The 23,099-nt window shown below is 55.2% G+C and overlaps 1 protein-coding gene across 1 annotated transcript; it reads right to left on the bottom strand.

Annotated features, from left to right (window-relative positions):
• Positions 1 to 251: 251 nt before the first annotated feature.
• ACVR1C (activin A receptor type 1C) lies at positions 252 to 22,702 on the bottom strand. Its single transcript, XM_064717873.1, has 9 exons — positions 22,576 to 22,702; positions 14,616 to 14,846; positions 9,930 to 10,163; positions 8,580 to 8,810; positions 7,101 to 7,268; positions 6,224 to 6,380; positions 5,471 to 5,595; positions 5,227 to 5,357; positions 252 to 4,281 (listed from the first exon to the last, which is right to left on the bottom strand). The coding sequence occupies exons 1-9, from the start codon at positions 22,646 to 22,648 to the stop codon at positions 4,156 to 4,158; spliced, it is 1,476 nt and encodes a 491-aa protein (XP_064573943.1). The 5' UTR covers positions 22,649 to 22,702; the 3' UTR covers positions 252 to 4,155.
• Between the last annotated feature and the right edge of the window lie 397 nt (positions 22,703 to 23,099).

Here is a 23,099-nt window from a genome sequence, read left to right as displayed (position 1 = left end):
TGTCAGGGGGATTTTCAGGCATGCACACTCCAGAATTGAGTACTCAGAGTGGGCCGGTGCCACTCAGGTTTGCAGCACTGAAAATCTCACTAGGGGGAAGAGCAGGATCAGGAGTGCTGTGTGAAAGGGAGCTGGGGGAGAGCTCACACTGGTGTAGGTGCAAGAGACATGAAGAAAGGGTTCTACAGGCTCAATCCTCCTCCCCTCACACGATGAACATAAGAACAGTTTCAGGCCACGGGAGCACAAGGGCAGAGTATGCTGAATTTATTAAAATTGCCACGTCTTCCCCAAATCCGCATACAAAATACAACAGCTAAACCATTATTTACATCCAGGCAGCTGCAATATCAAGCAATAACTTTAGCAATAGTTTTAAAAATAACTCTGCAGTTTACACAGATCAGATATTTCACAACACGAGGGTTGAAGTTAGCATTGCACTGCCATACTTAGTTCAGAAATATAACAGTGTTCCAGATAAAATACTCACGCTTCTTTTAAAAACAGACAACTGAGGAAATGGTTTGTAGATTGACAAAACATGACACGTTTTTCTAAGGGACTGAGAACCACAGCAGGCTTAGACACAATGTCATAGCTACATTCAAAACGCATCTGGTCCATTTATGCCAAAAATACATTCAGTGTAAGTTACAATTTATTGCACATTTCTTATATTCTGTAGAAATATATTGTACCTCGGTGCTTATTCCCTGTACATTCATAAATATTGCTCTGCCATTGGAGCAGAACGTGGACATCTTTCCCTAAAAGCTTTGGGGAGTTGGGGTCCCACGGCCTGTGGGGATGGTCCCTGGGATCACAGACACACAGCCAGGGGCAGAGGAGGGACAGACATGCAGGGCTGCTGGGGACACCCAGGTGCTGGCCCTGGGATCCCCAGGGATGGCTCAAGGACACCCCAAGGACACCCCAATACATCCTCACTGACCCAGGGCAGGGGTTTGAGCCATACCTTTCACCAGCACCAGAGGCTGTGCCCGTCCCTGTGCACCCAAAGGAGTGCCCAGGGTGTGCCCACCTGCAGCGCCCAGTGCCCACCTGTCCCAGCAGCACCCCCAGTGCCACCCTGGCCCTGTGCTGTGATGCTGCCCCAAGCAAAGCCCAAACTCCTCCCTCCCCTGAGCTGGGGCAGCCTCGAGCCCACCCTGGCACAGGAGCTCCAGGAACTGAGGAGAACTCGCCCTGCTCAAAGCCCAGACCCACTGTGGGGACTGGGCATACTTATAAACCCATTTATTCGTAATTCTAGTGATTCTAGAATTCTAAAATGAATCTAGTACCAAGCAGAGTGACACAGCAGTTGCTAAAATACTGTAGGATTCTTTATAGTGTCATGTGAGGGAATGAGCTTGATTAAGTGCAAATTATAAGAGTGCAAAAGAGATTACAGCCTGAATTTCTAAAGGAGTGTGTGGGGGCAGCAGTTCAAGTAATACAAAAAAAAATTAGGCATTACAGGAAACATTAATTAACTTTCCCTTTCAGTGCATAATCCCTACATTAAACTTGAGATTGTTATTAGAAGCAAATTATAAAATATTGGTTATTCCCCCCCCAGTTAAAGCATCAATTAGGAGAAGCTGAATGTGGTAACTGAAGGTTTTGAGCATCCTTGACCTTGAAAATCTTCATTTTTTTCATTTCATTAAGAACTTTTGCTTTAAGTGAAGATTATCAGGAGCATTGTGACCTCTGAGGAAACCTAAGCCTCCCTAAACTGCACAGAAGTGTCTTGGCATAACCTCTGTGCTTAAATTAGACCAAGACAAACCCACAGGGAGGGAAAAGGCCACTAAAACAAGGGTTCTTTGGAGTTTTTCTAAAGGACTTTAGAGTTTACAAACATTTCAGAGCTCAACACAACATCAGCCCCTTGGCTCAGTTACGCTCAACTCCAATCCATCAAAATGTGCATTCACCTCTCAACAACAAAAGAGAAAAGAAAACCAGAGCAAAAATACTGAGTTGGGTGAAAAGCCAGGGCAAACAGACCATAATGTCTGATGCCAAGAGCTGTGTCCAGGGAAAAGGTTAAAGCACTTCTGGGGCTGGAGCTGTGACCTGTGTGAGGAGCAGCTGAGCCTGAGCATCCTCCACCCACACTTCCCAGCCAGGCACCAACAGGGTCTTGTTCAAATTACTGGGCTGGTCAACAATTTTCAGAGGCTCCAGGGGAGAAACTGAAGACTGAAACTCTTTTCCCACTTTAAAAAAAAAAAATAAAGCTTTGATTCTTCCTATTTAAGATAGTATGTTCTTGCACATACTACAAGAACAGATGCTGGGCCTTAGCTTTGCAATTTTTTTCGATAGTCAAGTCAGCACCAGGCTTTGGATCATGCAGCTGCCAAGATCACCCCTCAAACAGCCTGCAGAGTCACATCACTGAGCTGCACGGGGACTTCATGCACTTGAAGCACACAGGAACTGAATCACAGAACCCCAGAACGGTTTGGGTCGGCAGAGACCTCAAAGCCCGTCTGGTTTTGCCTCGCAGGGACACCTTCCATGGACCAGGCTGCTCCAAGCCCATCCCCTGCCGTGGATCCCTAAGGCAGCCTTGGTGAGGGGTGAGAAGCCAGCATGCAGCATTGCTGGCTGCAGCAGAGGGGAGCGGGCTGCAGGGCTGGGCTGCAGCAGACAGGAGCAAGCTGCAGGGCTGGGCTGCAGGGCTGGGCTGCAGCAGACAGGAGCAAGCTGCAGGGCTGGGCTGCAGGGCTGGGCTGCAGCAGACAGGAGCAAGCTGCAGTGCCATGCTGCAGCACTCAGAGCCCTGCAGGCTGAGCTCTCCAGCTGCCCAAAGGCACCCACAGCCAGCAAGCACCCACATCACCCTGAGGGTGAGCACAGCAGGGTGAAGCCTGAGGAATGGATGGCACTGCTGACCCACACTCAGTAAAAGTTTAACCCATTCTTCCCTGCAATAGCTCAGGGAAGAGATTTTGCACCCACAGATCCTGTCACAGAGCTATGGGGCCCACACCAGATTTCTGCAAAGCTTTGCTATTCTGGAAGCATCTCTGGGATTAATTCCCATGGGCCAGATGGATTTAGAAACATGTAAAGAACCATATACAAAATGTATAATTTTGCCTATTAAGAACACTCCAACACTATATTCAAATATGCGGGCCATTCACAAAACGCCAGAACACTGTTGAATTTTAACACAGCAACTCACGTTGCTGGCTTCTGATATTATGGAAACCTGGTCAAAAATGTAAATATTCATCACCAGCCTGGTGCTGTTACAGAATTCTGTAAGAAACCTCTGAACACATTGCACTGGCTTTTGTTAAAGCTTCCCCCTAATACATCAAAAGGCACTAAAAAATTGCTGCCAGTGATTGGAAAAACATTGCTAAAAATAAATATTTTCTCCATTTAGGTAGAATTTCTCCTGTTCCATCCCTTCACAGCTAACAGAAAATTGTTGCCTCTATTATTTTTCCTAACAACTGTTAAAAGGAAAAGTTGTCCCTTCATTGATCTGTTCAATGAACAAAAGACAGAGTAAAACAACTCAATTTTTAACCATGACATTGTATGTGAAATTGAGACAATAAAAATAAATGTTAATAGCGAACTGACTCAATGGTTTTGCTCACAGTCTACACACTTAGTGGAATTTTCATATTTTTAAATTGCTTGGTTAATTATAAATACAGTAATTCAAAATGCATTTACTGACAACCACTTTTCAAATCCCTGAAATAAAATTTAAAAAAAAAAAAAACAGGTAAAAATCTGGGTTAATTTGGTCTTTTTCTTGGTTTGAGGACAGAACATGAGGTTTGTCTCACAAACAGGCTTTAACCAACACCAGACACTTCCAGGGCGTTTGGGGTCTGACAAGGATGAAAAGCGCAACAGCAAAAGGTATTTTTACAGTGCCATGATGCTGTAAGCTCCTTCCTGCCATTCACCGGTGTCTGATTTACCGAGCCAAGCCAGAGCAAGTCACGGACTTGCTGCACCAAACCCAAACCCCGAGGAGCGCGGTGCCAGGGCCGGGCACAGCGCCGGAGCTGGGCACCGCCCGCGCCGTCTGAGGTAGAGCAGAAACACCAACCCTGCCGCGCTGGGGAGCCGGGCAGCACAGCACCCCCGGCCCCTGTCCCCGGGCTGTCAGGCCTTGCAGTCCTCGGGCACGCAGAGCTGAGAGATGGTTTTCTTGACGCGCAGCGCCGTGAGACGCGCGGCACCGCTGGCACGCCAGCACTCCCGCATCAGCCGGCCCAGCACCCGCAGCGCCTGCCGGGCACCAGCGGGCACTCAGCGGGGGCTGGGCATGGGGACAGAGAGGGGACGGACAGGGGATGGGCATGGGGACAGAGAGGGGACGGACAGGGGATGGGGACAGAGAGGGGACAGACAGGGGATGGGGATGGGGACAGAGAGGGGACAGACAGGGGATGGGGATGGGGACAGGGAATGGGTACGGACAGGGGATGGGGACAGAGAGGGTACGGACAGGGGCTGGGGATGGGAATGGCAATGGGTACAGACAGGGACTGGAGGATGGAAATGGGATCAGGGTGCAGAGAGGGGCTGGGGACAGAGATGGGACCTGGGTACAAACAGGGGCTGGGGGATATAAATAGGACCCAGGGTACAAACAGGGTGTGGGGACAGAAATTGGACCTGGGAACAAACAGGGCGTGTGGGGACTGAAACAGGAGCTGGTACACACAGGGGCTGGGGATAGAAATGGGACCCAGGGTACAGACAGGGGCTGGGGGATAGAAATGGCACCAGGTACAAACAGGGGCTGGGGAAGGAAACTGGACCTGGAAACAAACAGGGTGTGGGGAGCAGAAATGGGACCAGGGTACAGACAGGGTCTGCAGAGGGACAAACAACACCCAGAGATACAACCACCACCCCCTGCTTTCCGGTTTTAATACAGGCAGATAAAGTGCAGTGCTCTGAAACAGTGACACAACAGCAGCAGCATCAATTAAGAGCTGCCTTGGACAGCATCGAGCACTTGGTACAGAGAGTTTTTTCTGTATTGATCTGAAGGACAGCTAGACATCTGAAGCTTCTAAATTTCAGTAGAAGCTGGGCATTGAGTGCCCTATCTCTCACTGAAAAATTCTGTCTTGACTTAAACTTGAAAATACAAATAACAAAATAAAACTAGAAAAAAAAACCCATACAAAATGAACCTATAATAAACTAGAAAATTCCTTTTACCTCACAGCTCTGCCACTGGTTTGGAATACTTGGTCTGAGCTTCTGTTCACAGACAACCCTTCTCATATCTTCTATTGAAGGGTCGGAAGGCACAAGGTCGTAGTAAGGCAGCTGGTACTCCTCGGTGACCCCTGGGGAGATGTATTACTGTGCAGGTGCCCATGGCAGGGGGTGCAACGGGAGGGCTCTACTGTCCCCTCCAACACAAACCCATCGGGGACCGGGGGAACGGGCAAAGCCTCACCTCCGACGGAGCACCTGCGGGCAATCTCCCAGTACACCAGCCCCAGGGAGTAGATGTCTGCCCGCTTGAAGGACTCAAAGATGTTGGTGTTCATCGCGTCCTCCAGGATCTCGGGGGCCATGTACCTGTGGGGCACACGGGGTCACTCTGCTGGGGCAGCTCCTACCAAAGGCACAGCTGTGCTGACAGGGAGCCCTGTGAGCCCTCGTGGCGCTGGCTGGCAGCTGTGCCCTGCCCAGCCCAGAGCACCGGGGTGACCAGCACATGATGCCTTACCTGGGGCAGGGAGCGCCATCCACAGCAGGGTCTGCAGCCTCCCCCACCCACCCAGCCAGCCTCCCTCCCTCCCTCCCCACGGGGCTGCGGCCATCCCTGCCCGGTGCCAGGGCAGAGGGGACGTGGCTGATGGGGCCAGGGCTGCGAGGGGCCATGCCCAGGGGCTGCAGTGCCCGACCCACCTGTGGGTGCCCACGCTGGGGTTCTGGGGGCTGCTCTGGGGGTGCAGGGTCTCACCCACCTGCGGGTGCCCACACTGGGGTTCTGGGGGCTGTTCTGGATCTGCAGGGTCTCACCCACCTGCGGGTGCCCACGCTGGGGTTCTGGGGGCTGTTCTGGGGGTGCAGGGTCTCACCCACCTGCGGGTGCCCACGCTGGGGTTCTGGGGGCTGCTCTGGGGGTGCAGGGTCTCACCCACCTGCGGGTGCCCACGCTGGGGTTCTGGGGGCTGTTCTGGGGGTGCAGGGTCTCACCCACCTGCGGGTGCCCACGCGGGGGTTCTGGGGGATGTCGATGGTGTTGAGCACCGAGTCGTGCTTCACCGCCAGCCCCAGGTCGGCGATGGCGCAGGTCTCGTTCCTCTTCACCAGGATGTTCTTGGATTTCAGATCCCGGTGAGCGATCGCTGGCTTCCCTGCTCACAGCAAGAGAAACCGCCTCCAGTTTTGGTAACAACAGTGTGGATTTAATATAAGGAGCAAGGATGTAAAACAGTTTTATTCACTTCTCTTACTGTACCCTATAGAAATATAGAAGCCTATTTTGAACAAGCAAAGCTCTGCTAAATGTTCTCAACTTCAAAAGAAAACTTCAGGAGCATTTTTTTTTCAATATCTGTATTTCAGGAATAAAACACAAAAAGAGAAACTGGAAGTTCACCATCCAAATTCATTTAGAAAATTACAGAATCACTGAAGGGATTGGGTTGGAAAAACCCTCCAAGACCACCAAGTCCCACCATTCCTCAGCACTGACAAGGCCACCACTAACCCATTTCCCCTAGTGCCACATCCACAGATTTTACCCCGCCACTGCCCAGGGCAACCTGAGCCAGGGCTGGACAAGCCTTCCCATGAAGAAATTTCTCCAAGTTTTTCCTTCATTAGCGCTCACTCCCCTTCAGCAGAGCTGCTTCTGTAGGCATCTCTTCAGAGGCATGGGCAGAGTGCAGACAGTGGAAGGGGAGGGCACGTCCCTCTGCCCTGCCTGCACTGCAGCACTCTCACCCACACTGTTCCCCTGGCGTCAGCAGCGTGGAGAGAGAACGCTTCACGGCACCACGGCACCCCGAAGGTCTGTGAGAGCACCGAAGCTCCTCAAAACACCCGAAGGACAGCGGGAGGGCAGCACTTGCCTTGCGTGCCCACGATCTCCATGTGCAGGTGTGCCAGGCCGCTGGCCACGGACAGTGCCAGCCTGACCATGCCCTCCACGGTCACTGTGCCCCTGTTCAGGTAGTCAAACAGCGAGCCCTGCTCATGGTACTCCGAGACAAGCCACAGCTGAGTCCACGTCCCGTTATCTAGACAGAGGGAGCAGCAGTACTAGAAATTGGGAAAAATGCATGTCTTTTATGACTGGTTTTTTGCAAATATTAGAATGAATATTATATGTGTTGTCTTAGAAAGTAATGCTGTATTAATTCTCTTAAGTAGCGTGTTAAATATAGTTTTAGGTTATAAAAAAAAAAGTTAAAATAGAAACTATGCTATGAAGGATGCTTTTTTTAAAGAAAGGACTCACACTGAGATAGCAGCCACAGGACACCTGAATCTTTCAGAGAAAAAGAATTGATTGCTCCATTATCAGAAGAAACTAACTTCTTCCCACCTCGAAGGTGCTGTCAGGATTCAGAGGAAGAAGCTGACACTGCCCAGACAGAATCTTGTGTTTGAATGGAATTTATGCATCATGTATGAAATGTATGAATATGCAACAGGTTGTTGCTTTTAAGGGTTAATCCTCTGTTAACAGGTGTCCTTTTTTGGGCTCCTTCAGGCTCGTGCTGCCCAGAAAAGGTACTCGGCCATCCATAACTCTTTGTCTCTATTGTCTCACATTGTCCTAATCCAAATTGTCCAATTATTATTACTCTAATTGTATTACTATTTTTATAACCATTTTATTACTATTAAACTTCCAAAATTTTAAAAACAAGTGATTGGCGTTTTTCACAGCAATGTTAGCTAGGGAAATGTTAGCTTCCCCTTTTTGGGGAATGCCAGCAAGGAGGTGTGCCAGGGAAGAGCCCAGGGCTGTGTTTCAGATGGAGCTGGGGCAGCAGAAGCTGTGCTGGGACAGACACTCAGGGTTCAGTGAGTGTCACCACTGGGGCTGGGAGGCACTCCAGGAGCACTGAGTCCAACAATTACCCAGCCCAGCACACAGAATCAGAGCTGTTTGGGCTGGCAGAGCTGTGACCGTGTTCACAGGGGTCCCAGGATGAGGGGAGAGATGAGGATCTGACCCCATGTTTCAGAAGGCTGATTGATTATTTTATGAGATATATTACATTAAAACTATACTAAAAGAATAGAAGAAAGGATTTCATCAGAAGGCTGGCTAAGAATAGAATAGGAATGATCACAAAGGCTTGTGTCTGGGACAGAGAGTCCGAGCCAGCTGACTGTGATTGGCCATTCATTAGAAACAACCCCATGAGACCAATCCCAGATGCACCTGTTGCATCCCACAGCAGCAGATAACCATTGTTTGCATTTTGTTCCTGAGGCCTCCCAGCTTCTCAGGAGGAAAAGTCCTGAGGAAAGGGTTTCCATAAAAGATGTCTGTGGCACAGAGCCGTGCAGGAGGCAGGCAGCCCCGTGCTGCTCACCCTTGTTGTCAGCAGCGATGAAGCCCAGGATGTTCTCGTGCCTCAGCATCACTGTCTGGTAAATCTCTGCCTCCCGGAACCACGACCGCTCGTCTCTGGAGGAGAAGATTTTCACAGCCACGTCCTCCCCGCACCACTTGCCGTGCCACACCTCCCCAAAGCGTCCCTTGCCCACGATCTCCTGCAGCACGATAGTCCTGGCGATGGTTCTCTGCACCAGCAGAGGCAGGCCTGGGGAAACGAGAGGAGGGGGCTGTGAAATGGCTCAGCTGGGGCCTCAAACCCCAGCACTGCCCTCTCCCAGAGCTGCACCCACGGCTTTGCTTCCCAACCGTGCCAAGGGAAAATCCTCTCCCAGCCAGTATCTCCTCAAATCAGACTTTTTGATGTCACTTCCCAGTGTCTGTACATAGAAAAAACATTTTAAACCCCAGTAAAAACCTTAAAATTTGGCCCAAACTACTCCATTTGGTTTGATACAGACTGCAGCTGTCCTGCAGTCAATTAGTTGCTCTACTCTGGCTGAAATTTTTGAAAATAAAAATAAATTATTATAGCAGCTCCACTGTGCTTTGCCAGCCACAAAGAACCCTGCCTGGTTTGGTTTGATTCTCTGTTTGTTGGAGACTTAAAACAAGGATTCTTTTTTTTTTAATAACTGCAACCTTGACTTTGGCTGAAATCAGAACAAATCACCCCGATGCATGGAGCTCTGGCGCTGCTCAAGTCCAGCCCTGTTCCTGTCTCAGGGATGGCTGGGAACTGTTGAAACTTCAGCATAAATAACGCCAAAGTCTGCTCATTAGAGCTGCGAAAAGGCATTAGGGAAGAACAACAACTTAATCCTCGGAGGTATGCAGCTCACGGAAATAAATTAAATTAGGCACCATTTGTGCATTTTTCACTTACAAATAAAAGCAAGCATAGTTTACATACTTTTCAATAAAAGCTCTAGTTAGGGAAAGTTGGGCTGTACATCACTGTTCAAATGAGCTGGAATTTGTGATTTCCCACCTCATTTTTAGGTTTCTTTGGTTTAACAAGTTCTCAATAGCAATGGAGGCATCAGAGCAGAAATGGGGAAAATGTTAAAAAGATTAATGTTCTGCTCAAAACAAGAATTTGGAGGAACATTATTCTGCTATGAAACACAAAACAAAAAAAGGGGGAAGCAGCATCCTGAGCCACTCAGGTGAGCTTCGCACCTTTCTTTGTCTGCCACGCCGCACCAGCCGGCAGCGCTGGGTTCCACGCGTGGTTCTGATTACTCAGTTCCCGTTTCCAACGCCTCCATTCCGATAGAGAACCGAACTGCTGCGTTTGGGCAGAGCCCCCGGGGCCCGCACGTACCGGAGCCGGAGCCCGAGGTGGTCATGTCGGAGATGAGGTCCTTGAGCGTCCTGCCCGTGCCCGCCAGGCTGCCCTCGCACGGCGGCTCCTCCACGCTGGGCGGGCGGCGCCGCCAGCCCCGGGCCGAGCGGGCGAGCAGCGCGGCCAGCAGCGCCAGCAGCGCCAGCGGCACGGCCACGGCGGCCAGCAGCGCCGCCCGGAGCCGGCCCGCACCGCCCGAGGGGGCTGCTGCTGCTGGGACAGACAGACAGACACACAGAGTGACACACGGACCGAGCGGCACCGCCCGAGGGCCCTGCTGCTGCTGGGACAGACAGACAGACAGAGAGTGACACACGGACCGAGCGGCACCGCCCGAGGGGGCTGCTGCTGCTGCTGGGACAGACAGAGTGACACACGGACCGAGCGGCACCGCCCGAGGGGGCTGCTGCTGCTGGGACAGACAGACAGACAGACAGAGTGACACACGGACCGAGCGGCACCGCCCGAGGGGGCTGCTGCTGCTGCTGGGACAGACAGACAGACAGACAGAGTGACACACGGACCGAGCGGCACCGCCCGAGGGGGCTGCTGCTGCTGCTGCTGGGACAGACAGACAGACACACAGAGTGACACACGGACCGAGCGGCACCGCCCGAGGGGGCTGCTGCTGCTGGGACAGACAGACAGACAGACAGAGTGACACACGGACCGAGCGGCACCGCCCGAGGGGGCTGCTGCTGCTGGGACAGACAGACAGACAGACAGACAGTGACACACGGACCGAGCGGCACCGCCACGGCGGCCAGCAGCGCCGCCCGGAGCCTCCCTGCACCGCCCGAGGCGGCTGCTGCTGCTGCTGGGACAGACAGACAGACAGACAGACAGTGACACACGACCGAGCGGCACCGCCACGGCGCCAGCAGCGCGCCCGGGCCTCCTGCACGCCTGGGCCCGATGCTGCTGGACAGACAGACAGACAGACAGAGTGACACACGGACCGAGCGGCACCGCCCGAGGGGGCTGCTGCTGCTGGGACAGACAGACAGAGTGACACACGGACCGAGCGGCACCGCCCGAGGGGGCTGCTGCTGCTGCTGGGACAGACAGACAGACAGACAGACAGAGTGACACACGGACCGAGCGGCACCGCCGAGGGGCTGCTGGCTGCTGCTGCTGGACAGACAGACAGACAGACAGACAGACAGACAGACAGTGACAACCGACCGAGCGGCACCCCCGAGCCCTGCTGCTGCTGCTGGACAGACAGACAGACAGTGACACACCGACCGAGCGGCACCGCCACGGCCACCAGCAGCGCCGCCCGGAGCCTCCCTGCACCGCCTGAGGGCCCTGCTGCTGCTGCTGGGACAGACAGACAGACAGACAGACAGACACCGGAGAGTGACACAGTGGCATGACACAGGGACCCGCTGGGCTGGGACACCGCAGCGGTCACACAATCACACAATCGCAGAATTCACAGAATCACCAGGTTGGAAGAGACCTTCAATACCATCGAGTCCAACCCAGCCCCAGCACCTCAAGTAAACCCTGGCACTGAGTGCCACATCCAGGCTTTGTTAAACACATCCAGGGATGGTGGCTGCACCCCTCCCCAGGCAGACCATTCCAGAACTTTATCATCCTTTCTGTGAAAAACTTTTTCCTAATATCCAACCTATATTTCCCTTGGTGCAGCTTGAGACTGAGACCTCTTGTCGGGCCTGGAGAAAGAGCCGAGCCCCAGCTGAGCACAGGCACCTTTCAGGGAGCTGCAGAGAGTGATAAGGTCAGCCCTGAGTCTCCTTTCCTCTACTCAATGCTGTCCCACCATTGTCCTGGCCAGGAGACAGAACAGACCAGACAGACAGGACAGGCCAGACAGACAGGACAGACAGGACAGACCACGTGTCTGTAAGTGATGGAGCCTTTCCCCCACACACCACCTGTTCTGCTCTCAGGCCAGCACTCTGACCACCACCCAAGGAGCTCTACAGCAAGAAGCTCTAGGAAGACACTGCTGAGGGATTCACTTGCACAGGAACACACACGTTTCCTTTAATGTCCCCAAAATATAAGTTTAAAAGAAAAATCAACCAGTGCTTTCCCCTCAAATGAAACAAACCAGAAATATGAGCTATAAAAAAACCCCTCAACACTCAGAACTGTGAGTACAAACGAGATCCCAGAGCTGCAGCAGATGTAAGAATCACAAACTCCACCCCATGCCAGGTCACTCCTTCCCTTCAGGGAGAAGCTGGGCCTCAAGCACACCACAGCCTGGAGTTTGAGCGTGAGCACGGCAATGTGGGGTCTCCAAGGCAGCAGCAAACAGGCTCAGCACCCACTGCCTCCCTCCTGCAGTCAGCACCACACATCTGCTCACCAGCACAACCCAACCCTCCTGAACACAAAGCTGGAACATTGTGTGCACAGGCTTTCCTTTGATGACTTCAAGAGGCTGCTCCAGGGGTGACCCAGGAAGTTTGTAAGAGGATTTATGAGCAGGATTCCTCCTTGGAACTGCTGCTTGTTAACTGATACGCCAGGATCTCCTAAATCCTTTTCATTCTGTTTCCACAGGGCTGAGGGAAACAGGGATGGAGAACAACACAGAGGGATCCCCCCTGCCCCAGGAGCTCTGGCACCTCACTGAGCCAGCCCTGCCACCCCAGACTGTGCAGGGGACGCTGTGTGGGACAGCAGGGGTGGCTCTGAGCAGGGACTGGCTCTGTGCAGGGGACACTGCAGGACAGCAGGGGTGGCTCTGAGCAGGGGACACTGCAGGACAGCAGGGGTGGCTCTGAGCAGGACAGCAGGACGGGCTCACAGCGGGCACAGAGCACAGGGCATGAGCTGTCCCCTGGCTGTCCAGCCCTTGCCCTGAGCCATCCCAGCCAGCCTCCTCCCTGCAGGCCTTGTCAGACCCATTCCCGGTGGGAGTGAGGCTCATTCCTCCCTGGCTGAAGACAAACACGCAGGAGACGCTGACCACACCACGTCAGTGCTTCCCCCCAGCTGCTGGAAAACAACACGACATGAACAAAACACGAGTTTCTTGTTCCTGGGCCACCGCAGTAACAAAAACAGTGACAAAAGAAAAATCGTCAGGAGGTTTGACCAGCAGGAGCTGCTCTGTGCAAAGGGCCTGGGCAGGGCATGGCCCCAGGCTCAGTGCAGACCCTGCCCCAGCCGTGAGCTGTGCCCCTGCCCTGGCTGCATGGCCAGCAGTGAGTGCATTCCTGCACAGAAATGCCACAGTTCCAGCACAGAAACCCCACTGCACCGCCACAGTTCCAGCACAGAAACCTCACTGCACTGCCACAGTTCCCATTCACACGGGTTCCCCTGAACCTTTGGAGCAAAGGGCTCAGGGTAACAATTCATCCCATTTTTTTGGGGACTGAAATATGAGACCAGAGGTTTTGCAAGTCCCAGCTCAAGTGCTGGAACAGCAGATGTGCCTCCACTGCTCCTCTAGAAATAGCAGCTTTCTTCCCAGCTTGGAAAAACCACCATGGCACTTTATTTCTAGAGCATGACCACAATTAGCATGTCCCTTCCGTGGTCAGCTGAAAGAAAAACAACGTCCTAGGGTGACTTGATGATGCTTGTATTCCCAGCTGTCTGTGGGGATACAGGCATCATACAAATCATCCTTACACCAATTAAACAACGCTGATTCCTGCCCCACGGCACAGGTGAGGCTGGCACCAGGGTTCACCAGGAGGTGACAGTGCCCAAGGCTCCCCCATGGTCTGCCCAGCAACAGCCTTTCAAATGCCATTAAGAACTACATGAGAGCTTCTTAAATTCAAACTATAATTTTAAATTGTGTGTTAATTTGCATCTTTATTACCTGCAACATATCTCACTGTTGTAAGTATATAAAAAGCGACTATCTGATAAAATAGTGTATTTTACACTTTTTTTAAAAAAAGCCTGGAATAAACACAAAATTGGGATTTTCTTTCCAAATCTTGGAAAGAAGAAAAAATTAAACTAAAATTGTGCTAAAAATAGTATAAATATTTATTTTTAGAAAGCACCAAATCAACAACGTTGAGCCTGGCAGCCTCACACACTGCACCAGCCGGGTGACACACGGGGCTCCCGGGAGTGCCAACCTTTGTCCTCCCTGTCATTGGGAGCTGGAATCTCACAGCTTCCTTCCCAGCCCTGCTGAGCAGGGCACTGGGGTGTCACTGCTGTGACACTGCTGTGACACCACAGACCAGCTGCCCCTCAGGCTGCTCATGTCCACCAGGGCCACCCCAGGCTCACACTGCTGGAACTGCCTGTGCCAAAGGGGTCCCAGCAGTGCCTCGGGGTGCCCCACTGCTCTGCCCCAGGACAGCGCCCATGGGGCATGGAGGCCAGCGCTGGGACACCCTTAGAAAGGCAGGAAACTGCAGGTAATGGCAGAGCTGCAGTTTGTGGTTGGCTGTGTGAGTGCAGCTGGGAGCAGTGTGCGCAGGCAGCCCCCAGCCCACTGTGTGCCCAGGGAGCCCCCAGCCCAGGACAGAGTGTGCCCAGGGAGCCCCCAACCCAGGACAGAGTGTGCCCCCCAGCCCGCGGTGTGCCCAGCCCAGGACAGAGTGTGCCCAGGGAGCCCCAGCCCGCAGTGCGCCCCCCAGTCTGGTTCAGAACGTGCCCCCCAGCCCCCAGCAGTGTGCCCCCCACCCGGGCCAGCTCGGCACTCACCGAGGGGCAGGCGCAGCGTGATGTTGTTGCAGAAGTCGGTGTAGCAGCACTCGGTGCGGGTGACGTTCTTGGAGCTGTGGCAGAAGACCTGGGCGTGCAGCTCGGGCAGGGACACGCAGGACTTGACCACCTCCTCGCGCCCGTTGGTCAGCATCACCGAGGCCCAGCAGGCGCCCTCCGTGTGGCACGTGAAGTTGGTGTGCTCGCACAGCTGGCACACGCACTGCAGGCCTGCAACGGGGCACAGCTGGGCACGGCTGTGTGGGGGCACGCAGAGCCCCAGGGCACCGTGCCAGCTGCCTGCCAGGGCACCCCGTGAGCTCTGGCACGGGGTTGGGGCTGGGAACGGGGTGCTGGGAACGGGGTGCTGGGCTGCAGCCGGTGCCAGGGCACACCTGCAGCATGGGTCCCCAGCACCCACAGGTGACAAGTGTTTAAATCTCAGTCCCAGGGGATTTTAGGGATGTCATCTGTCTTTTGTGGTGCAGAAGAATTGCCACCCCAAAAAGCAGCTCCCCTGAAAGCTGGCTCCCAAAACCACAGCACCCCTTGCCTGTCCCATCACCTGCCCGCAGCAGGTGTGCCACCCCAGCCCAGCTGTGCCAGGGCTGCCTGGGTGACAGCCCCGAGCCAGGGGAAACACACACAGCACCCCAGCACGGGCACAGGCACAGGGACAGACTCCTCCTCCTCCTCCCCATGTGCCCTGAGATGAGGCACCTTGTCCAGGCCACCTTGTCCAGGCCACCCTCCAGCTCTGCCAGTCTGAGCCCTGCTCTACTCAGGACAATCACTTCAGCCATAAATCTCTGCTTCCTTTGGAATTGTGGGGGAGAGGGACTTTCTTTTCTCTAAGGATAAGAGAGAACTGAAAAGTAAAACATGGGCTGGTGGTGGGCTTGCCAGTGCTGGGGGCACAGCTGGGCTCAATGACCTTAGAGGGCTTCCAGCCTAAACCATTCCACGATTCCACAATCCCAGGTACCCAGAGGAGCACAGAACTCCTGACACACATCAGCACAAATCTCATCTCTGTCTCTGTGCCCCTCTTTGCTCCCCTTACGACAGCCCCCACCCTGTGCCACCCCCCTGCATTGGCAGCTGGGGGTTTATCTGCACTCGGGCACCCCACAGCCCTCCCTGGCACGGTGTCTGTGCTGGGTGAGGCGTGCCAGCACCAACCCTCAGCTCTCCTCAGCACAGGAGCAGGCGCCATCCATCACACACTGCACACAGCCAAACCTCTCCCCAAACGCTGCTCCCACAGCTGCTGCCAGGGGAAAGGCTCACCAGACCCAAATAAATTAGAGATCTAGCAGAAGGAAAACAGACACATCATCACCACAACTGCAAAATAAAGGCATTATTGAGGAAATGAGTCTAAGATGTTGCAAGTGTCTTCAGGGCTTTAGACACGTCATTATGGTGTTTTTGTCCCTTTCTCACAGTCTAAAAATAAAATGGAAAATTATCTTTATTACGTCATCTGCAGTGGATGACTGACAGATTTATCCATGCCCTGTTATTGCAGATTACTGGAGAGCAGAGGGGATCAAAACTGTCCCTGCCCATCCCGAGCAGCCCCACAAGCATGGGGTGAGTGGAGGATGGTTGGGGAGCCCTGCACCCTCACCCTGACCACACTGAGAGCCATTGCCACAACCACCAGGGCTCTGCACCACCAAATCCTGCCCTCACACAGGGGGAAATGGAAAACTGTGGCTGAATCTGCTCAGAGACATGATGAGAGTTGGAGTTGCAGGAAAGACAAAGCACTTTCCTCACAGAAGACTGTCAGAGACCACTTTCAAATATAATTCTACAAAAGCAGAAGCCTCAGGTTGCTCAGACACCTGCCTGTGCTGCTGGCTGACTTCTCATGCAGAAAAACTGACAGAAATCACAAACCAGGTGCAAATCCCTGACCCTGCTTCCAGAGCACTTGTGTCCACCCAGAACCCTTTGTGAACAGAGCAGGAAGGTGATTATTGAATACAGCCATAAAAACTCAGGTTTCTTGCACCTGTGGCACTTCAGCTGCCTCAGCTCTTGTGGAATCGGGGGAGCAGCCTGGACTGCACATTTTGCACATTCCCTTGGCAAGATCCAGGGGTTTCCCACTGCCACCCTGCTGAGCAGGGGGTGACAAACCTGGTGTCCAGGGAGGCTGTGAGGGGGTGACAAACCCGGTGTCACAGCCCCACTGTGCTCCCACAGAGCTCCTCACACACCTGTGCCACCACTGCTGCTCCACAGCCCGGTGTCACAGCCCCACTGACACCCTCAGGGACACAGCACCCACCAGAGCTGTGCTTTATCCGTTCTGCTCCATCAGGAACGCCCCAGGGCTGCTCCTGGCCATTCACAGACACTCCCTCCACTGCAGAGGCTTGCCCAGGTCAGCTCCATCCCAGCCCACCCACAGCCCCGGGGATGTGTCCCGAGTTCCACCCACACACCCGGATCGTTCCTGCCCTGCTGTGCCCCGTGCTGTCCCAGAGCGGCCGGCAGGGCATTCCCTCAGCCCGCAGTGATGGGACAGCTCCTCTCACTGCCCAGCCAGCACCACCTTGGAGCTGCTTCCCTCCCTCAGAGCACGAGGGAGAGATTGAATGGGAAACCACTGCCTGAAATCCTCTGTGCAGCAGGAAATGCTCCCTCCCTCCCCAAGGGCATCCCTGAGCACAGCCTGGCATTGGGGATGCTCTGTCTCAGGGCAAAGGCCAGGACTCACACCCCCTGGAAACCAAGGAATGAGCAAGGTGACAGTCACAGAGTTAAAGCATCACAGAGGCAGGCAGAAAATGTGCCCCTAAACTTTCAAAATAAGGCACTCTTTAATCTGGTAACGAACAGGACTCCTCTGCTGACTCTAGCACAACAATTCCCTTAAACCATTCCATTCTCTGGTTGAGAAATGAGGAGAAAGTGAACGACTGAGGCACGCCATGGCTGCAGGGAGCACGCCAGGCATCCAGGCCTGGGCACAGGCTGTGCCAGCCCCTGGGCATGGAGCTGTGCAGCATCACCCCCGGTGTGCCCTGAGCTCCCTGAGCCCATCCCCATCCTGCAGGCCCTGGGCTGTCCTCCAGGGCTGCCCGGAGAGCTGGGCCAGGGCAGGGGGGCAGGCAGGGACCCCTCAGGCTCCCTCTGGCAGGGACAGGAGGCAGGGACAGGCTCAGGGACAGAGGGACCCCTGCCAGGGCAGCGGCACCCGCAGGGCCCCACAGCAGCAGGAGAACACCAGCTGGCAGAGGGGCACGGGAGATGCCCACTGGCACACAAGGACAGCAGATTTTGGGTACACGAGCTGGCAGAGGGGCACAGGATGTGCCCACTGTGGCACACAAGGACAGCAGATTTTGGGTACACGAGCTGGCAGAGGGACACAGGATGTGCCCACTGTGGCACACAAGGATGGCAGATTTTGGGTTCATGAGCTGGCAGAGGGGCACGGGAGATGCCCACTGTGGCACACAAGGACAGCAGATTTTGGGTACATGAGCTGGCAGAGGGGCACAGGAGATGCCCACTGGCACACAAGGACAGCAGATTTTGGGTACACACACACCCCAGGAGCAGAGGGGTCCTGGGTCTGGCGTTTTTAACACATTCATGGCTTCCAAGGACATTTTTCCTGCTGTTACTGCAGTAGGAGCTGGGACTACACAGCAGATTCTTGGATGAGTCCCACCATGCACCAAGGGCAGGACGACTTGGTGTTCAGAGAAGAAAATAATCTGCCTGACCTCCCTAAAAAGCGACATTTCCTGCCTTTTAGCTCTCAGTGCCACTGGCAGAAACACAGAGGACAGGCAGACACGGCCTGCAATGAGCCTTTGGGCAGGAGGAGCAGGGCCAGCACCTGAGCCCAGCAAACACAGGAGATGGGTCTGTGTGCTCCAGCCCTGGCAGCGAGTGCCAGCCCCAACACAGGAGTCACTGGTAACACAGGAATCACTGATAACACAGGAATCACTGATAACTGAGATGGGTCTGTGTGCTCCAGCCCTGGCAGCGAGTGCCAGCCCCAAGCACAGCAATCACCCATAGCTGAGGAGCAAGGGTGACACTGCTGGGGAGCAGGGATGGAAGAGCAGGGGTGCAAACCCAGCTCCGTGAGGACAATGAATAATTCAAACACATTCATAGACAGTGCAACTTCCACAGTTAAATGGAAGGAACTGAACACTTAACTCAAGCCCACATACGTGGGGCTAACAGAAAACTGAAAGCCAAAACTCTGTTTTTTAACAGAGTTTATTAACTAAAATCTCTGGGGAGCAAAGCCCAGACCTGCCCTCTCTCATGAGCCACACAAGGTTCTACATCTCAGCACAGACTTTTTACTACACAGATTAACAGGGCTCTAATCTTCCACAAAGTCATAATCCATCACTACTCACCACAGCTAGCAGTGGGGCATTTCAAAATTAAATTGGAAAACAAAGATCTAAGTGTCCTGATGGGAGGAAATGCTGAATATCCAGAACGTTTCCATCTTTGATCATTTTTTATGGTCATTGTCTGTTGTGCCCTTCTAGATACACTTTGATTTCATTTCCAAGTGACAGACCTGGGGCTCCCATGACTGTGGGCTCTCCCCACGGGCACAGACCCCAGTGCCAGGACACAGCTGCCCCTGGCACCTCCATCCCTGGGCAGGGGTGCAGATGTGTGTCCAGGACACACACCTGGACCTCACTGACCGGGCTCAGAAGGGACCCGGCTGGCAAAAGTCTCACCATGGACCAAGGGGCTCAAAGGAGATCCCAAAAATCACAGCCTGGCTGTTTGCCATGGTGCAGCCCAATGCTGGTGACGGAGCCAGGACAAGAAGTCCCAGTAATGGCACTGTGGGAGGGCGTGGGTCTGGCACAGCCCTTGCTCTCCAAATGCAGAATTGCTGGGAACTGGCCATGGCAGAGAAGCTCAGCCTGCCGGGCTGGGGCAGGAGCAGCAGCTCAGCCTCTGGGGCTGTGGCCATGGGGCTGGTCCGAGAGGAGCAGCAGCAGCTCCCCTGCCAGGCTCTGCCCCAGGGCTGGTCTGGGAGCTCCAGGAGCTGCAGGGGCAGTGGGTAACGGGGGCTGCTGAAGGCACGAGTGGGACTGACTTCAGAGCATTGCAAAACAACTTCACCACAGAATCACAGAATTGTTTGGATTGGAAAGGCCTCTGAGACCGAGTCCAACTGCTCCTCATCTCTGCTGAGGTCACTGCTGACCCACTGGGTCCCCGAGTGCCACAGCCACAGGGTGTGGGGCTCTGCAGGGATGGGGACTCCACCACTGCCCGTGCTGGGGCACCAACAGCCAGGGGCAGCGACACCAAACCACACAGAACAACCAGGGACAGCAACATCCCACAGAACAGCCAGGGACAGCAATATCCCACAGAACAACCAGCCAGGGACAGCGACATCCCACAGAACAACCAGGGACAGCAACATCCCACAGAACAGCCAGGGACAGCAATATCCCACAGAACAGCTCAGCTGTGCCCGAGCAGGACAGCACACCCTCACCCTCTGGGGACAGAGGGCTGTCCCTACCCCGGGGAATGCTGCAGCTGCAGCTCGTGGGGAGAGCAGAGACACAGGAGAGGACGCAGCCCTGCTCTGCCATGCGGGATCAGACGCTACCTCAGAAGGGCACAGGAGAAGCAGGAGGAGTTCCAGGACAGACAGCAAGGGGATCAGGCATTAAGAAACTCAGCTGTCACATCAAAGGCAGTTCTGGAGGGGTGTGAGGGTTCTATGAAGGGATCATAGCTCACACCTAGAGGATGAGTGGGGTCAGGTACTCAGCATTTCACAGGCACTCAATAGCCCTGGGCAGCCCAGGTGACACAGGCAGGAGGAATCTCTCCTCTCCTCTCCTCTCCTCTCCTCTCCAGGTGTACCCAGCGAGCACAGCCCACCCCACCCGTGCCTGGGGACCCCCAGCAGGTGCCACAGGCACGGCAGAGGCAGCAGCCCCCAGCCCAGAGCCCCCCGTGCAGCCCACCCTCCCCTCCAGCAGGGCCAGGGGACCCTCAGCCCAGCAGGGACAGATCCAGCCCAGCCATGGAGGTGACAAATTGATTCTCTTGTAACACATTTCTTCAGAAGGCAAAACCAGAATTTTGAGCAATGACTGGTCTTAAAAAAAAAAAAAAACCCAAACCTGATTTTTGGACTATAATGAAAAATATGGAGAAGTTCTCCCTCTGGAGAGGGCTCTGAAGGAAAATAGTTGGAGGAAAAGTTCCCTATATAAATATACTGTAAGAAGGGCTGATACCAAACAGGACAAAAACTAGACAGTTGTAGAAAATAGAGGAAAAGTATTTGTTCTAGAATTGAGAAGAAAATGTCTTTGAATGAGAGACATCACAGAGTTCCAGAGTTTTGATTTCTTAAATAAACATCTGGGGAATGATTTTACAAATATTTGCAGGTATCATTATTTGGGAAGGAAGATACTGGATGCTCAAAATCCCCATTCTGGAAAAGCTCAGCAGCCAAGGTAAAACCCAGCAGGCAGGAGCTGGGTCCAGGCATTGGAATTAACATTGACAGGGCAAGGAAAGGGCTACAGCACCCAGGGAAATGACTTTTGGTGGAACAAGCAGCCAAAGGGCATTTTTGGGTTTGAGCAGGCGAGGGATCCTGGGGAAGGTTTTATGGGACACGAGTGACACAGCAGAGTGCTGTGAGTGCAGGGTTTTGTGTCCTGCAGCTCTTGCACAGAGCTGAGGCAGAGCCTGCTGGTCCAGCCCGCGGGGGCTGAGGGTACAAACTCCAGGGAGCAGCTGAGATAAGCCAGGCCCACAGCTCTGACCCACGGCAAGGCTGGAGCTGCTTGCACAAGAGAGTCCCCAGCACTGAGCGCTCCTCAGTCACATCTGGGGGCTTTGACAAGGAATTTTCCACCCAGACAGTCACTGCCTGTCCCCTCTATTGCCACATCTGCCTGTCTGGTTTGTGCACAGCCAGGCCTGAGCCAGGCTCTGGGGCGGGCAGGAGGAGAGGACCCTGCACGGCCCTGCGGAGAGCAAAGCGGTGCAAGCTTGATTCACAAACAACCAACCCCAGCGCGGTCCCCGAGCGCTCCGGAGGCTCTCCCGAGGGAGCCGGTGACAGCCGCGGCGCCGCACGGCTCGGGCTCACCGCGGGCACACCGGGCTGCCGTCCCTGGGCACGCCAAACACAGCACAGCTCCAGAGAAACAAGGAGCGCTCTTACAGAGCAGGATTTACACCCCGAGGAGGGACCAGAGGCTGCCAGATGTGCAGCACCACACAGAAGCACATCCAGCCCACAGCTGGGCTCTGCCCTCCTCCCTGCCCAAAGCAGGATGGATGGGGCACGGTCCTTCCCGCACCTGCGGCTCTGACCTCCCCTCTCTGCGAACGAGCACCACACAGAGAAACTACTCTGGTGAAAACACGGAGAGAAAGGTAAAACCCAATAAACCTAACAGCAAAACTGTAAAATATTCTGTGTCACGCTGCCTTGCTTACCGCTGGTTCGCAGAGCGCTGCTGGGGAGCGCGGTTTGGGCTGTAAAGGGCCGATGGAGGGCAGGGAGCTCTCCCAGCACCTGCGCTACCTGTGCGGAGGGACCCGGCCGCCTCCGCCGGGGCACGGGCAGCGCCGGGCACCGGGACAGATCCTCCCACCGGCACCGGGGCCGCTCCGTGCGAGACCTGTCCCGAGCAGCCCCGGGGATCAGGGATGCCGCGGGAAGCCCCGGGGATCAGGGATGCCGCTCCGGTAAATCCCCGCTGACCCAGTTACCGGTACAGCGGCCGGGATTAGGGGCACCGAGCGCCCGAACCCCCGAACGGCGACGGGCGCACGGCCGGGATGGATAAGCGGGGCTCTAGCGCAGCGCCACGACCATCGCGCTCCCGGTACCGCTCCCGGTGCCGCCCCCCGGCTCCCGGTGCCTCTCCCGGAGCTCCCGGTGCCGCCGTACCTGCGCAGAGGGACACGGCGGCGCCCAGCAGCGGCAGCGCCGCCCGCAGCGCGGAGCCGGGCGCGCCCCGCATGGCCCCGGGGCCGGTGCCAGGGCCGGTGCCGCTCCCGGTGCCGCTCGGGGCCGGTGCCGGCGCTGCTCCCCCGCCGGTGCCGCTCACCGGCCCCGCCGCCCGCGGCTTTAGCGGCTTTGGCGGGGAGGGGCCCGCGCCGGCCCCGCCCGGACCCCCGCCCCGCTCGGCCCCCGCTGCCCGGGCCGGGGATGAGGGCTCGGGCTCGGCTCCGCCGCCCCCCGGGACGGGCAGCGGGGCCCGGGCGGCGCCGGGAGCGGAGCGGGGACAGCGAGGGGCCCCCCGAGCCCCCGCCCCGCTCGGCCCCGCTCCCGGCCCCGCTCCCGGGGCTGCCCCGGCCCCGCTCCCGGCCCCGCTCCCGGCCCCGCTCCGCTCGGCCCCGGCCCCGCTCCCGGCCCCGCTCCCGGAGCTCCCCCGGCCCCGCTCCGCTCGGCCCCGCTCCCGGCCCCGCTCC

This window comes from Zonotrichia leucophrys, chromosome 7 (assembly GCF_028769735.1).
Source record: "Zonotrichia leucophrys gambelii isolate GWCS_2022_RI chromosome 7, RI_Zleu_2.0, whole genome shotgun sequence".
In the NCBI taxonomy this organism is placed as follows: domain Eukaryota; kingdom Metazoa; phylum Chordata; class Aves; order Passeriformes; family Passerellidae; genus Zonotrichia; species Zonotrichia leucophrys.
This window is presented reverse-complemented; position numbering and strand designations above follow the sequence as displayed.